General features: G+C 37.6%; 1 protein-coding gene across 1 annotated transcript; it reads left to right on the top strand.

Annotated features, from left to right (window-relative positions):
* stxbp2 (syntaxin binding protein 2) lies at positions 1–16,871 on the top strand. The gene is made up of 19 exons (XM_079827362.1): positions 1–92; positions 921–970; positions 1,607–1,688; positions 2,783–2,859; positions 2,991–3,066; positions 3,178–3,281; positions 4,054–4,208; positions 4,293–4,377; positions 5,994–6,124; positions 6,219–6,326; positions 6,406–6,463; positions 7,925–7,990; positions 8,087–8,167; positions 10,821–10,962; positions 11,056–11,162; positions 13,485–13,583; positions 13,655–13,743; positions 15,619–15,779; positions 15,987–16,871. Exons 1-19 carry the CDS (start codon positions 56–58, stop codon positions 16,058–16,060), a joined length of 1,782 nt encoding a protein of 593 aa, XP_079683488.1. The 5' UTR covers positions 1–55; the 3' UTR covers positions 16,061–16,871.
* The last annotated feature ends 184 nt before the right edge of the window (positions 16,872–17,055 follow it).

Raw genomic sequence — 17,055 nt, 5'->3', positions numbered from 1 at the left:
CCGTCATTTCTGCCTTCACAGCCCTGCTGGAATCTGTCAACAGGGAAGTGTCAAGATGGCCCCGAGTGGACTAAAAGTGCTCGCAAACGAGAGTAAGTTTGATTTATTCTCACAATACGGCAGTTAAATGTCTACTGACAATATATATATAATAACTCAGAGCTTAAATATTGATATATTGGCCTGTCTTGATAAGTAATCATAGCAACAGGTGTACAGCAAGTGCTCGATACGTCATACTCATAATGGACCAAACTTCCGTATGAAGCTGCTCAAGTTTACACAGAAACTTAAACTTTCATTTATTACAACTTCAACAGAGTTTACCCGACACGTTTACTCCTTAGAAATGTCATGTATGTAAGTGGAGGGGATAACGGACTTGTTTGTAGGATACTGCACGATTTAAAATGTGTTGTGCCAGTTGGTCTTGTGATCAACATCACGCCGGACATAATAAAAACACACAGGAAATGTCACTTTTCCCCCCCGTTAAACTCTTGAGAAACTCTTGCACAGCACCACACACAGTATTAATACATTACTATTACATTTCACCAGACTTATGTTTTATTTTAAACATAACATTTAAAGCGTTTAGATGTCATGCACGGCTGCTTCCTTCTTGCCAAATCTGGCATCAGTTAGCTTACTATATTTGGATGAGCATTTTTGCAGGCTCTTGTATGACAAAATAATCACATTTTGGAATTTATTGGTATATTTACTTACTTACTTAGTCCTTGTTATGAATCAAATACTCCAGAAAGACATTTAACCTGCTTCAGCAAACGAAAGCTTATCATCATAATACGTACCACCATTGTAAATGCCATACATATCCTATTTTTCCATATCTGTACTTTATTAAAGGCAATACATGATGTTCTCTAACCAGGCTACATTGAATTTTTCTGTAGAAATCCTCAGTGGCGTCATCAAGAGTGTGAAGAAAGATGGGGAATGGAAGGTAATAGTATTAGTACATTGAATAGACTGACATTTTGTGGTTGTTAACCCATTTCAAACCCCCCCCCCCCCCCCCCACCCTTAGAATACTTTACTATGGTTACTAAGTTCAAGCTAAATTATATTACAACGATCGCGGTTTCGTGTTCTAGTTTGTGCTCACCTTTCTTTGAAAAGAAGTCAGTTACCAATTGTTTCCCCTCATTTGGTTTTATTTCCTTCTCCTGTCTTTCCTTTCATTTTTGGTGGCCTGATTTGGCTTTCTTTGAGAAAGACATTTCTACAGCAGAAGTTTGCTTTCCACCAGACGCTCAACTAACATAAACAAAATGCGTGCCGATGGACTAAACTATTTGGCGCATTAGCAAGGGGTGGGACTGTGAGACCTTAGACTTTTTTGTATACAAAATGTAGTCAGTCAATCAACCAAGTTATTCAGCCAATACACTAACTTTACATTTCATCTGACATTCATTATGAAATCTAATTAGGAAATTAAAATATCCAGGTAAAATAAAATATATTCCAGACTTTTCAAGGGCCCTTTCTCCCCTTGGGGCCCTGGTAATCAGTACTGGTTTTACCCCCAGTCCGACGGCCCTGTGACTGTGTGTGTATCTTTGATGTGTTTATTTAGGTTCTCATCGTCGATCACATGAGCATGCGGATTCTGTCCTCTTGCTGTAAAATGTCTGATATCATGGCGGAGGGCGTCACAAGTGAGTATATTACATTTTTTTGTTCTTTTCTTTCAAAAATCTTTCCTTTTTAAAGTTGCCAGAAGGTGCTTTTTATTAGACTATTCTGTTGTGATTTTGTTGTCTTTTACATTTCACTGGTTATCCTATGAACCATTAGGAACTAGGGATCGACCGAGATGGATTTTTTAGTGCCGATGCCGATACCGATTTTTTTTCATCACCCTTAGCCGATGACCGATACAGGCTGCCGATTTTCTTGAGCCGATATTTGAAGCCGATACTGCTTTTGCTCCCTCAATTTACATCATAAAAATTACACAATGATCAGGATGATAATTTAAAATTTAAAAAAGGAACATTTATTGAACTAAAAAAACTATATTTAACAAATAGTAAAAACAGGTGATGTAGAACAAGAAAAGTTCAGTGGTGAAAATAAATTCTGAAAATAAATATTTAAGCATAAATAAAATAATTACACTATTGCACACAGTATCAACAAGCAAGCAGCATAATAAAGTGCACACTGACTGTACTATACTTCATTTTAAAACTATTTACAACCTAGTCATTTAACGGTTACACTCTAAAAAATGCTGGGTTAAAAATAACACAAGTTGGGTTGAATATGGACTAACCCAGCAATTGGGTTGTTTTGACCCAGTGGTTGGGTTAAATATTTGCTTAAAACAACCCAATTGATGGGTTAGTCCATTTTCAACCCAACTTGGGTTATTTTTAACCAGGCATTTTTTAGAGTGTAGGTGCACTTAACTTAATCTCTTGTAGAGCAACACCAGCGGTAAATCAGGAAAAAAATCTCCCAATGCTCCACGTGAAACTTCAGTCTTTCGAACTTTTACCATCGTGTCAATTCTCAATTGATTTTGATTAATATGCGCGAGGGAGGGAGAGCAAGACAGTTTGAAGATGGTGAGAGCTGCCTGTGGACGCCTGTCTGTAAATAATGCAGGGAAAAAAATATCGGCGAACGCAGCAGCCTTGTATCGGCCGATGCCGATACATGTAAAAAGCGCAAATATCGGCCTGATATATCGGTCTAACACTACTAGGAACAATCTTGATGCGAGCTGTCCTGTTTTTCTTCGCAGTTGTAGAGGACATTAACAAGCGGAGGGAGCCGATCCCTAGTCTGGAGGCCATTTACCTCATCTCCCCTGTGCCAAAGGTGAGCGATCTTAACTAACACACATCGCACAGTGGCAGTGTTAATATGTTGCTAACTTCTTTTTGATTGTTTTTGTTAATACTCACAGTCTTAAGCATGTGATCTCAATGATCTCATATTTGTTCTTCCAGTCGATTCATTCTCTAATCGGTGATTTTCAAAGAGACAGCCTTACATACAAAGCAGCACACATCTTCTTCACAGACAGTAAGATAATTCATTTCACTATTAGCTTTGCTTCAGCTCGAACACAGTCTATTAGGGTTGCCTACTCTGTGTAATCCGGAGTTGTGTATAATTATAATTTAATAATTTCAGCTTGTCCTGATGGGCTTTTTGCTGAGATCGGGAGGTCGAAGGTTTCTAAGGTCATCAAAACCCTGAAGGAAATCAATGTGGCTTTCATACCATACGAGTCTCAGGTGCGTGGCAGCATAACAAGCACTTTAGCTACCATTCAAAAAGGCATCATAATATGCTGATTTTTGCATTTTCTTATTATTATTAGTGTTGAAAACGGCTTTATTTGTGAGAAATGTGCAATTATTTCAGCATTCTTTGATTCATATAAAGAGCAGCATTTTTTTAAATATTATAAATTTCTTTACTGTCACTTTTAATCATTTTAAAGGTACTCTATGTAACTTTTTTTTTTGCTCAAAATTAAATCAATGCATCCTCAATCCTTCTACCAAAGTGTGTTTTTGTCTTACCCTGATTCACTACGGTAAGCCTATTATAGGGATTTATATTTTAGACCTTACGGGATGGTTTTCGCCGGTAATTGCGTACTTGCACTATTTTAATTCCGTACCCGACTCTTTTGACATAAAGACTGTGACCTGAACCGCACCCGCATTAAAGCCGACTTTTTGGGACTTAAGCTTATTCACCGTATCTCCCAGAGTTAGATCCAGGTTGTCCATACATACCGCTAGCCTAGCTTAGCACAAAGACTGGAGGTAAATGGCTCCAGCTAGCCTACTGCTCAATAAGTGACAAAATAACGGCAACATGTTGTGATGTGTTTAGTTACATCTTGTACTAAGACTGACGATCGGCGAAGAAAATCACAACTTTTAATTTTCCGTCGCCAAAAGTTACATAGTGTATCTTTTATTCATCCGTGCTAAATAAAAGTAATAATTTCTTGTTTAAAAAAATGAAGTTCTTACTAAAGTTTTTTTGTTGCAGGTGTTTTCTCTGGACAACCCTAGTTCCTTGTACACTTTCTACAGCCCAACTCAGACTAATCTAGATGACAAAACCAGGATAATGGAGGCTATGGCCGAGCAGATCGCCACACTCTGTGACACGCTGAAGGAATACCCAGCCATCCGCTACCGCCAGTACTTCTCAATCCCTTGTTTTTGTTTCCTGGTGTAACATGTTTTGTTTGACATGTAAGTGTAAACCAACTATGTTTCTCTAAGGGGCCCAAAGGAGAACTTCACCCTGGCTGAGATGGTGATGGACCGTCTGAATGCACATAAAGCAGACAATCCCAGTATGGGAGAGGTGAGATGTTGGCATATATATATATATATATATATATATATATATATATATATATATATATATATATATATATATATATATATATATATAAATATAAATATAAATATAAATATAAATGTATGTATAAATGTATGTATAAATGTATGTATGTTATTATACCATCTAATATCTTGTTGTCACATAAACTTCACACTTTCTTCTGTTTCAAAGTAACACTTCTTGAATGTTGTATCATTTCTTACTCTATTTTCTGCACTATTTTCTCTTCTCTGTTTTTTTCCTGTCCTCATGTGTCAGCTGATATTTTCCTGAGGTTCAGGTGGGTGTCAATGCAAATCTTGCTTTTGTTATTTCCTTGTGCTCCTGCTCTGTTACATCTGTGTTCCTGTCACCTTTTTTTCTTCTAATCCCTCATCTGTTTTCTCTCTGATCCTACATTTCATTTGATGAAATATCAAATTATTATTCAATTCAATTCCAATCACCAGCACTTGTTCCAAAGCAGCTTTACAGACGATACAAAAATAAAGTAGAGAAAAGGTGAATTAAATAGTCCCTTAAAATCCTAAAAAGAACGAGGCAAAGGTGAATTCCCTAGGATGTTGTTGATCCCTAGTAGTAGATGAGAAAGGAACCAAGAGAGGAACTAAGACTGGGGAAGCTCTCCTCCCCTGGCTGACAACACCAGAAATTGCGATAACTGAAAAATGTACAATTTGTTATCAAATATGTTACTGAACAGACTTTTCTAGGTACTGCAACAAACCTTTAAATTGCAAATTTACAAATTTTCACCCAACCTTTTTTGACGTTTAACCGCTTTTGACACAAATATAAAAGGGACAAAACAACTAAATAATAATTTTGTTACAGGAATAACACATTTACAATGAAATGCTTGTTTTATTTTTAATGAAATGCAACAAAATCTGTTTAATGGTGGATGAGTTTATTTTTGACCCTGCCTATAGACTACCATTCAAAAGTTTGTGGTCAATAAGATTTCTTTTTTACAATTATTTATTAAAAGAAAGAAATTGTTTAAAGTTTTATTACATTTTCCAATAAATGTTGTTCTTTTGAACTTTCTATTCATCCAAGAGTCCTGAAAAACATTGCAGTTTCCACAGAAATATGAAGCAGCACACCTGTTTCAACATGAACAATAATCATAAATGTTTCTTGAGCACCAGAGCATCAAATCAGAATGATTTCTGAAGGATCATGTGACACTGAAGACTGGAGTAATGATGCTGAAAATTCAGCTTTGATCACAGGAATAAATTACATTTTAAAATGTATTGAAATAGAAAATAGTTATTTTACATTGTAATAATATTTCACAATATTACTATTTTTACAGTAGCTTTGATCAAATCTTTTTGAGTGAGATTAAGAGACTCCTTTCAAAAACGTTAAAAATGTAAATTTAGAAATATTTGTGAAAGCGATAGGCTCTATATATTAAAAGTGACAGACAAGCTGATGTCTGAATAAGTCTGACGTTGGAACCCTTCTAATATGCTGATACACAACCCTGGTTTGCTTGTTCTTAAATGCTCACTCTAAGGAACTGAAATTGCAGTTTAACAGTCTTTGCGTTGTTTGACTGACAGGGCACAGATAAAGCTCGCTCCCAGCTGCTTATAGTGGACCGTGGATATGATCCCATCTCTCCAATCCTGCATGAGCTGACCTTTCAGGCTATGACTTACGATCTGCTGGACATCGAACAAGACATTTACAGGTGTGTGATTGTCTGCCAGTTCCCAAACAGAAGGGTTCATGCGATGTATGAAGTCATTACCGTTAGTCTATGAACTGTGGCATATTGCTGGCAGGTATCAGACGGCAGGGATTGGCGAGGCTCGAGACAAGGAAGTGTTGCTGGATGAGGATGATGAGTTGTGGGTGCAGCTGCGGCACATGCACATAGCAGACGTCTCCAAGTAAGAGCAGATCGACCATTACGTTTCCCATCTGTCCATCTGCTGGGCTTTTGTGCTCACACCTTCTGTTTTGTTTCAGGAAGGTGACGGAGCTGCTGCGCACCTTCTGTGAGAGCAAGAGGATGAACACAGACAAGGTAAACACACATTATTTGTCCTCTAGTGATGACGTCTCACTGCACTTGATAAAATGGGTCCGTGTTATCTAGAAGTTCAGATGTATTTGTGCTGACAATTAAAACTAAGCTTCTTATGATGGTTTAAAGTAATTAAAAAGGGCAACTCTTCACACAATGAGCCGAGGTTCCATTGGTTAACATTTTTTACAGATCGTTGTTAATGTTACTTTATAAATATACTGTTGTTCATTGTTAATTCATGTTTATTATTTATATATTAAATAATGATAATTTACACCTGGACATTTAAGAGTACTTAAAGGGTTAGTTCACCCAAATATGAAAATTCTGTCATTAATTGCTTACCCTCATGCCGTTCGACACCCGTAAGACCTCCGTTCATTTAGTTGAAATCTGATGGCTCCGAAAGGCCTCCATTGGCACAATGGCACGGTTCACTCTCAAGACCCTTAAAAGGTACTAAAGACGTCGTTACAAAGTCCATCTCACTACAGTGGTTCTACAATAACTATATGGAGTGACGAGAATAGTTTTTGTGCGCAAAAAAACCCTAAATAACGACTTATATAGTGATGACGATTTCAAAACACGGCCTCATGAAGCTTCGAAGCGTTATGAATCAATGAGTCGATTCAGCGGTTTGGATCGCCAAATTTCAGCAGTCTGACTGAGTGGAGGCAGAACTAGTTTGCATATTCATGGTTCTGTGTATACTAAATGAAGCAAGGGTGTAGAGTTACAGTCAAGCTATTTTAAGGCATGAAGAAATAATTTTCACAGGGAAAAAACGTTTATATAACACTTTGATTATCAACAAATTTTAAAGGCACAATATGTAAGATTTTTTTAATTTAAAATATCCAAATACCACTAGGACAATGTTATATATTTTGTTGACTTGTGTACTTACATTATCCCAAATGTTTCCAATAATGTTGAGAAATCAGCAATTTTAACCAGGACACGGACCGGACTGTGTCATTGCGTTGCGACATCATATCCGCGTTACCCTCGATTTCCATGGAAACACCAAAAACGCTTTAATATATTATGTGTTTTTCATTAAACAAATGAGCAACTGTTTGGATACATTTATCGGCAGAAAACTAATCATTGTTATATTATTACAATAGTACTTTAGTACAACATGCCTCAGCTAACATAGCCACAGTAACAGTAAAAGCTACACCTTTGTTTTGAATAAGCGACCTCTAGCACCAAAAAATTACATATTGTGCCTAAGGGATAAAATTATTGACTGCAGGGGAGACTTTGAAGTACACTACAAGTGCACATTCAATACAATTCGTGACTCTTCTTTTTCACGAGGGTGGTTAACAATGAACATTTTCTAAATGGCGAAATGTTTTTGAAATCTTACAAACAAATTATCTTTTTACAAACGCTCTCTTTTGCACATGATTCATACTAAAGTGCCATTGATGCGTCTTCCCTCAGGCCAACATCAAAGATCTGTCTCAGATGCTGAAGAAGATGCCACAGTACCAGAAAGAACTAAGCCTGGTACGGCTTCTCTCTCACATAACACAGCTTCCCTTTTTCCTTGACACTTGTATATTCACGGTGACTGTAACTTCTTGTTGTTTGTGATGTCGACAGTACTCCACTCATCTGAACCTCGCCGATGCCTGCATGAAGAAGTTCAAGAACTCATTAGACAAGCTCTGTGAGGTGGAGCAGGTCAGTTTCCATCACATTTTATGTGATATGTTTTGTGTAGGCTACATTTGAACCATATGTTCTGATGAAATGCACCATACTGTTTATGGGTGGATTTCAGAGGGTCTGTTACTATTTTTCCTTACTATGTCTAAGCTTCTTATTGTCAATTTATTCAGCAGTTTATGGCAGTAAAATAATGTACAGGAAGCTATTGCATAATCTTTAAAAGTACAGGCAACATCGCTGGACATTGAACGGTCATCTCCCTGTTTTATGTATAGCAGATGGACGGTTTTTACTAAGTGCATCATTCTGTGTGTGGAGGTTTTATAACCAGCTGGTTAATGTCTGGATATGACTGCAGCTGATGCTGTTCTGTATGTGCCGTGTTTATTACACTTGGTGCTCTGCTGATGGATAGTCTCAGCTTCCTCCTATTTATATTATTTTATGTAATTGTTATGTAAATATCTACATCAACAACATCTGGCTGTCAATTTCTGGATATATTAACTACATTTTGTTAAAAAAAAGAAAAAAAGTAATGAATTAATCACACAAAATTACGAACAAAAAAATTCACACAATTAGTAGTCTAGATATGTTTTACAGCGGCAGTAAAATGTTACTTGCATAATCCCACTTCCTTGTTTTCTTTGACACCCTTAACATCTTATTCTGCTGAATCATGACTAAAAAGCATTGAAAGTATTTAGTTTCTCTAATTCATTTGTATGTTTTTATGATTCAAAGATGTATAAATGAGTTCAGGGCTTGACATTACCAAATGTGGGTGGATTTCAGCATTGGCGTGTAACGCAGTCACTCATACTAGCCACTTTGGCGGGTTAAATTTTAAATATAATGTATACACTTTTCAGTTGTAGTCTTTGTAGTCTTTGTAACAGTGCAATGTAGTGTTGTCAAAAATATAGATTTTTCGATACACTGTAAACCCCCAAAATAAATAAGTAAGAGTTATGATGTTCCCAATTTTAAGTCAGCAGAACTATCAAGTTTTGAGTTTGTAGTACTCCTGCATGTTAAAGGGTTAGTTCACCCAAAAATGAAAAATTCCTCACCCTCATGTCGTTCCAAACCCGTTAGACCTTCGTTCATCTTCAGAACACAAATTAAGATATTTTTGATGAAATCTGAGAGCTCTCTGACCCCTCCATAGACAGCAATGTAATGAACACTTTCAAGGTCCAGAAAGGTAGTAAAAACATTGTTAAAATCGTCCATGTGACTCCAGTGGTTCAACCTTAACTTAATGAAGTGACGAGAATACTTTTTGTGCGCAAAAACAAACAAAAATAATGACTTTATTCAACAATTTCGTTCTGGCCTGTGGTAGTTTCCTACGCTGTTTGCATTGCATGCGTCGTGGTGCTCACGTGAACCGCATCGGCTGCCATAGAACTCGAATTCGCTGCACTATTTACAACGTAAACTGTGTAGGAATTTAAAGTGTACATATCGATACTGAAACGCTTCCAATACTCATTTTGTGCAGAATAGATACACAATACCAGCTGCGCTTTCTCGCTCCCTAATGATCTCTCCAACAGTGAGTCGACACACAAACCCGCCTTCCTTCCTTCACTCACTCACTCACTCACTCACTCACTCGCTTGCTCCGGATGAATATTGTTGGTGTTACAGTGCATGAATTTTGGCGTGAGATTGTGTGTATTGTGCTTAATTTGACTCATTCCCACAGATTCACACCCAAAGTGTGCGCACAAAAAGCCACCTCTCAGTACTAAATTGAGATATTTTTCGCTGCCTATATATTGTCTTTAAAACAGTCCAATACACACAAAATAATGTCAAAATGTCAGTCTTGGCGAGTATTCACACAAACACAGTCAGTTATGTTTAAAGTGAATATAAACAGTTGAGAAAGAAAATGCACGTGTAACAGTATATAATGAATCCATGCGTTAGGTCTTAAAGTGACAGCAGCCTAATATACCTGCTGCCAAATTATGAAATAATATTAAAAAATATCTATATGGCAGTTTTTCCCCATGGTATCAATGTCAAAATTGTGTCCAGTGAAAATGCTGAGTGACTATTAACTTTGGACGTTTTGAGTAAAAAAGTTAATGTTAAGCCCTGAATGAGTTTAACAAACAAATGGGGCCATTAAAATATTCAAATAGAGATTTTTGTCTCTCATTGGTCAGTCTTCATCCCTCATTCACTTAAAATGCAGCTTCCATTATTTTCAAAAGTTATGAAACAAGATGCAACACTGGTTCAAAAGTTTGGGTTCAGTAAGATTTTTTTGAAGTAGAAACTGATACTTTTATGCATTTATATTGATCAAAAGTGACAGTAAAGACATTTATAATGTTACAAAATATTTCCGTTTCAAATAAGCACAACTCAAATTTCAAATTTGATAATAATAATTAATGTTTCTTGAGCATCAAATCATCATATTAGTATGATTTCTGAAGGATCATGAAGACTGGAGTAATGATGCTGAAAATGTAGCTTTACATCACCGGAATAAATTAAAATTTAAAATATACTCAAATAGGAAACGCTTATTTTAAATAGTAAAGAATATTTTACAATTATCATTCATGTCAGTAAAAAATGGTGCATGACAATGTTGCATTCATTTACATTTGTGGTGGTTTTGTGTTTTCCTCCACAGGACTTGGCAATGGGTTCAGATTCTGAGGGGGAAGTGCTCAAAGATGCTATGAAGAGTATCGTCCCTGTTCTCCTCAACACCGAGATCGAACCCTACGACAAAATCCGCATCATACTGCTGTACATTTTCCATAAGAAGAAGGGTATGAATGCTCACATTTACATGTAACTTTTTTGAAAGCTGACAGCTTAAGCTCTGAATGAATTAAGCAGAAGTGACTCCTCCTTACACACAGGCATTGGTGAAGAGAATCTCACAAAACTCATCCAGCACGCAAACGTGCAGAAGGACAGTAACATCATCACCAACCTGCAGCACCTGGGCTGCCCCATCATCGCTGGGGTAAGATGAGACGCTCTAATTTCTTTACTTTTAAATGTGCATTAACTGGACCAGCCTAAAAAAGTAAGATTTAGGATACCATTTTTGCAATATGCCTGTATGAAATATGTTATTGTAACATACTTTTGTAAAGAAACTAAAAAGGTGTAATGTCACGATTCGATACAAATTGCGATACTGAACTCACGATATGATACTTATCGCAATATTTTAAGCCGAAATAAATGAGTTTTTTTTTTAAATTATTATTAAAATAATATTATTGTTGTTATATTATTAACAGGACCCACAAATATTCCCCCATTGCATTATGCATTATATTCAACATTATGTATAGTAGTTTAATGTAGTAATGTCACTCAAAACTGTCTTTTTTTTTCCCTTACACAGTCCTCTCGCTTTCAAATCAGACATTCATTGGACCGCTTGCACAATCCATACACACAGCATATCGTTTACATCAACGATACATATCGTCGCATTTTTATATCGCGATATAACGATGCATCGTTACACCCCTAGCAAGGATGCATTAAATTGATCAAAAGTGACTGTAAAGACTTGTACATTATTACAACATTTCTATTTTGAATAACTGCTGTTCTTTTGAAATTTGTTCATCAAAGAATACTAGAGCTGCACGATTCAAGATATTTAATTTAATTTGTTCAAACAGCTCACAATTCTGAACAGACAACTAAACAAAATAACGTAATGTACTAGAGGTTCTGACAAAATGTTAATTACTACAGTCTATTAAAAAAATTAGTTTTTACTATTTTGAATGAATTATCGGTTTGAATGAATGATTCAATGACTCCCTCATAAGTACTTTAGGTTTTGAAAGAATCTCTTGATTGAATGATTCAGTGATAATTAAATTTTTTAACAGTCACTTGTTGGCACTTGGTGGTGTAATTGACTTAGGAATAAGATCACTTGGGTGTTTGAATCCAGATCGTGATCTTTTAATGATTAATCGTGCAGCTCTAAAGAATACTGAAAAAAATGCTTCACTTTTTTCACAAAAATATCATTCATGTCTGTAAACAATGGTGTATGATGATGTTTCATTCATTTAAATTTCAGTCTTTCCTTATTCAGGAACATAGAAGCTAGGGCTGGACGATTCATTGAAAAGTAAAACGTAACCGAAATTCAGAACCTCTAAACGACGTAATTTTCCCATGCCGGTTTTAGTCACGTGACTCCGTCCCGTCAGTAACATCAAGAGTTACACGGAAAGATTCAGGAGCAGTTATCTTTGTTTATACAATCTGGATGGATGCTCAGTATAACTATGGTAATTGCATGTTTTACACAGTTTATACAGGTCAATGAATCGCCGTACTTGTATGCGCTGATACACACACACAGACACTTGCATCCTCATGACGTTTGTGAATTAAATGCGTTTAAAGGCTTTCCAGTTTGAACATTCAAGCGATTTTAGACTATTCAAGAACAACCATATGGCAAACATCTCCGTGCTCGTGAGCTGTTTTCTGTGACACAGAGAGCCGAGTTGTGTCGTGTCTCTGACAACGCGCGCGCCCTGAAGCCAGATCACGTTCACTTGCGTCCTCTCAAAGCTTTCAACTTTCAACTGTATGTGTTTTAAGGCCTGCCAGTTTGAACATTGAAGTGATTTTAGACCATCGGATGTGTATTATGTTGAACTAATGCCTGATATATTGTGACACACAAACACTCATACAGACAGTAACTCGCACAGCACAGCGAGGAGCGCAGAAACTCATTGTCAACGCTGTCCTGTGATTCATCGCTAAAGTAGCTCAGAAATTCAACCGTTATAGCATAGATGTGTCTACTTTTGAAGTAACTACAAACCACAGCTTCATAATGAATAGAGACGGTATGACTAATTCACACACACAAACACTCTCTAATTAATGCATTCAAATAAATGTAATGTAGGCCTACTGTGCTAATTTATCTGTATCTGATGTACAAGAAACAGAAATCTGCCCCATAGACAATAACTGCTTAAAAAGTGAGCTGTTTCCTTCAAGTATTTTTAAAATCACAAAGAAATGCACTTTTTCATTAGAAAAAAATATATATTTACAGTACAAACCTTATCAGTGAACTATGAGGGCAAAAAAAGGAAAGCCAAAAAAAAGGAGCTAAATAATCGTTCATTAATCGTAATCGAGATTTTGATTTTAGGTCAAATCGTTCCGGCCCTAGCAGAAGCTGTACTGGTTTTCTTCATAGGAAACAGCTGCCCTGGCAGCCTTTGTGGATCTGAAGAACAGTATGATAACAAATGACCAAATTGTCCTCTGTCATGTCTTTTAGGGCACTAATTCTGGTAAGAATATGCCTGACAGGAAAGAGCGCACAGAATCCACATATCAGCTCTCCCGGTGGACGCCCATCCTGAAAGATGTGATGGAGGTCAGGAAGCGCTTATATAAGAATTATATAAGAATGCAATGATACTTATTTAAATTCCTCTTGCTCTGCAGAACATCATTGATGACAAGTGTGACAGGAAGCAGTGGCCGTTCCTGTCTGATCCTGCCCCTATCACCACCACCACATCAACTACAGTCAGGTACCAGCACATCTCACAGCCACAAGAGCCATTAGTGATCGATCAGATTAGTTACACTATATAATTCATATTTTGTATATTCATTTTGTAGACCAGTGGTTCTCAACAAAGTTATTTAAGATTAGAAACCAAACAAGCATTAAAATCAACTAAAAATCTGGATATTTCTCAGTGGTGGGGGACGGGTTGGGCACTTCAAATAAGTTAAAAATAGGGGTGGAACGGTCATGTTATTTACATGACATATAATAACATATAATTACATGTTTATCACTTTTAGTGTTTTATTGTGTATTTAGAGACCACTGTATGTGGGTATGGGAAGCTTTTCAATTTGGGTAGGCCAAATCCAGGCGGAAATCCCCCAAAATGGTCCCAGAGCATAAGAGGTTAAACACATATATCAACGTGTGTTGTTCAGGTCTCGCCTGCGTGCCATCAACACCCCGGTGATGACGGCGTAAATGACATGTCATGTCATGGTCAAGCAGACGCACTTGCATACAAGAGTGACTGTGTTGTTGTCATGTACATTTTAAAATGTATTTTGCATTACTTATTGAACAGAATTACATCTGTGAAAGAATTAAGCATTATAAAAGATAACTGCGATACATTTTTTATCTCACAATTGCGTGTTATAATGTCAGGATTGTGAGATGAAAAAGTCACAATAAGTTGGAACTAAATGTGATATGATGACGGAAAAGTCAGAAACAAGCGTCGATAGAATCCAATCTTTCAAATAAGATCACACTCCCACTATTCCACAGCTTTATACGCCCATTTCTTTGGGACTTTATCCAACTCTGAGGTGTGAACGACCAGCCTAAAACAGAGGGGTTTCATGACACTTAAAGCTGCACTACGTCAAAAATGTTCAGTAAAATATCCAAAAACCACTAGGTCAGTGTTATATATTTTGTTCAGTTGAGTACTTACAATATCCCAAATGTTAACAACTATTTGTAAATCATGAGTAAATTGCTATTTTAACCGAGGAACCGGGACGTGTGAGGGAGTCGCCTGTCGATGGCTTCATATCAGCGTTCCCCTCGGTTTCCGGTTTAATTTTGCAGAAACGCTTTACTCTCACTGCAGTGTGAACAAGTGTCATAGCAGCTGCCAAGAGAACGCACAGAGTAACGTCATAACTTAATTTTCAACACACTCAAATGTATCTAATATGATAAACAGAGCTGCGTTACCTCATACTTATGACCGGAAAAGCGGAAGTGGCGCCAGCGACTGTGGCATAATAAAAGTCCTGCCGGCGACTATGCCATAATAACTGTCCGGCTGCTCGTGAAGCGCGTGTTCTGCTCTTCTTATTATCAATCGCTCCAGCGGTTCCTCAGCTCCACAACACTCAGTCCTGCTCTTCTTCATTCTACAGTAACGTTAATAATCGCATCCATCAACTTGATTTCTGCCCGAGTTCTATACCAATTCTTTCCCACCGACTGTGAGGTGAAGACCACATGTCCCAAGATTCTGCGCTCAAACGTGGCGTCATCAAACTACGCCTTTGTTTTGAACAGGCGACCTCTAGTGGAAGGAAAATGTACATAGTGTAGCTTTAAGGAGGTATCCCAAACTGTCTATAGTGGCCGCTAAGCCCATTAGAGCCAAAGCCTTTTGCCAAATTCAAAGTAAATCAGTAAATGTATTATTCTCAGAAGCGATCCTGACTGGAACTACATTGAACTTATTTGTCAAATCATGGATGCACACAGAACACAAATTAAGAACCACACACAGAATCTTTTATTGCCAAGTCGTGGTTTACACAGACCTGCCGAGGTTTGGAAGCTACAAACGACACACACTAGTAGTTGGCTTGTGGTGTGACATTACTCTTGAATCCTATTCCAGCAGCGCACGGTTTGGACACTGGCACAAGAACAAGTCTGCCACAGAGTACCGCAGCGGCCCTCGCCTCATCATCTTCGTGATTGGCGGCGTGACACATTCTGAGATGCGCAGCGCTTATGAAGTGACCCGGGCCACAGAGGGCAAATGGGAGGTTCTGATTGGTGAGAGGAGATGACTTCTGCTATGATTATGATCACGGCCTCCTGGAGACCCACTGTCCTGCAAAGTTTATATCACGTGATCCGGAAGAGCTCGATTTGGGTTGAAGCTAAACTCTCCGGGACAGTGGGTCACCAGGAGCAGGGTTGAAGACAGCATTTATTGTCTTCAGTGTTGTTTAAAATCTCATGGTTTTCTTTCTTCTGCAGGATCGTCTCACATTCTTACTCCGACCAGCTTTCTGAATGACCTGAAGGATTTGGACAAGCCTGCACCCGTTTAGCAGTACATCGCTGAAGAGATTCATCCCACTGAACTCATGTGAAACCTGATACTCTCAAATTACCAGTGAAAAGATCTAGCTTACTGATTATTTGCTTTTAAAGTAGTGATTTTAATGACCCAAGTTAAACTGGTGGTATATGTTTGTGTATATATATATATATTCATGCTGTTGATGACTGATGCTTAATTTAAAAGAAAAATTATATATATATATGTGAGATGAAATATGTGAACCTGTTGCCAGAGGCTTAAAAATGTGCAGATATACCAAATGTGAGGTTCAGATTGATGAGAGGAGATGACTTCTGCTGTGATTACGGCCCGTTACAGAGGTATTCAACCCTCCTCCTGGAGACCCACTGTCCCGCTAAGTTTATATCCAATTCATCCAACAATCACGTGTTGAACCTTTTGCCCTATCAAGTTCTGAGGTGATTTTAGGACTTCTTTGGACCTGCACACAGATGATCACAATGGATGTTTTAACACCTGCCTTATTATGGAGGTTGTGTTTTACTGCTACTGTAAAGCTGCACAATGTGGAAACCAAAGGAATTTGCAAGATAAGTCTGCTTATGGTAAAGTTGTCTATTTCTGATTTCCAGTCAGTTTTTCATATATCTTCTGCCCCCCTGTTGGAGAAGGCATGAAATGTTTTATCTCAGTTTAGGTGTCTTTTTTGTTTTTCATGCTCTGATGCTTGTGCACTTTTGTTTCTTTTACTGTTACGTTATCACATATAGGTGGATGTGGTTCACTGTCTGTTGTCTATTTGTTATCAATTCTAAATAAATTCAGATTATACCTCATTCTATGAAGAGACGCTTGAGCAATGTTGGGTGTAACGCATTACAAGTAACGCATGCTGAGGCTTATGAATTTCACTTTTGATGTCAAAAAATAGAACTTAAATAAGCAAGTCCGGTGGCAGGCCAAGCGGACTGCAGCCCGGGTAGTCGTGGAGGCAAAAAATCGGGCCTGGGAGGAGTTCGG

This window comes from Gobio gobio (assembly GCF_949357685.1).
Source record: "Gobio gobio genome assembly, chromosome: 1".
In the NCBI taxonomy this organism is placed as follows: Eukaryota; Metazoa; Chordata; class Actinopteri; order Cypriniformes; family Gobionidae; genus Gobio; species Gobio gobio.
Note: the sequence above shows the minus strand (reverse complement) of the source record. Positions and strands in the feature narration are given on the sequence as shown.

Excerpts from the sequence above, each read along its gene's own strand:
- stxbp2 (XM_079827362.1), top strand. The coding sequence starts at position 56 with ATGGCCCCGAGTGGACTAAAAGTGCTCGCAAACGAGA. Across the intron at positions 93-920 it reads AAAAGTGCTCGCAAACGAGA|AAATCCTCAGTGGCGTCATC; the intron begins GTAAGTTTGATT and ends ATTTTTCTGTAG. Across the intron at positions 6,327-6,405 it reads CACATAGCAGACGTCTCCAA|GAAGGTGACGGAGCTGCTGC; the intron begins GTAAGAGCAGAT and ends GTTTTGTTTCAG.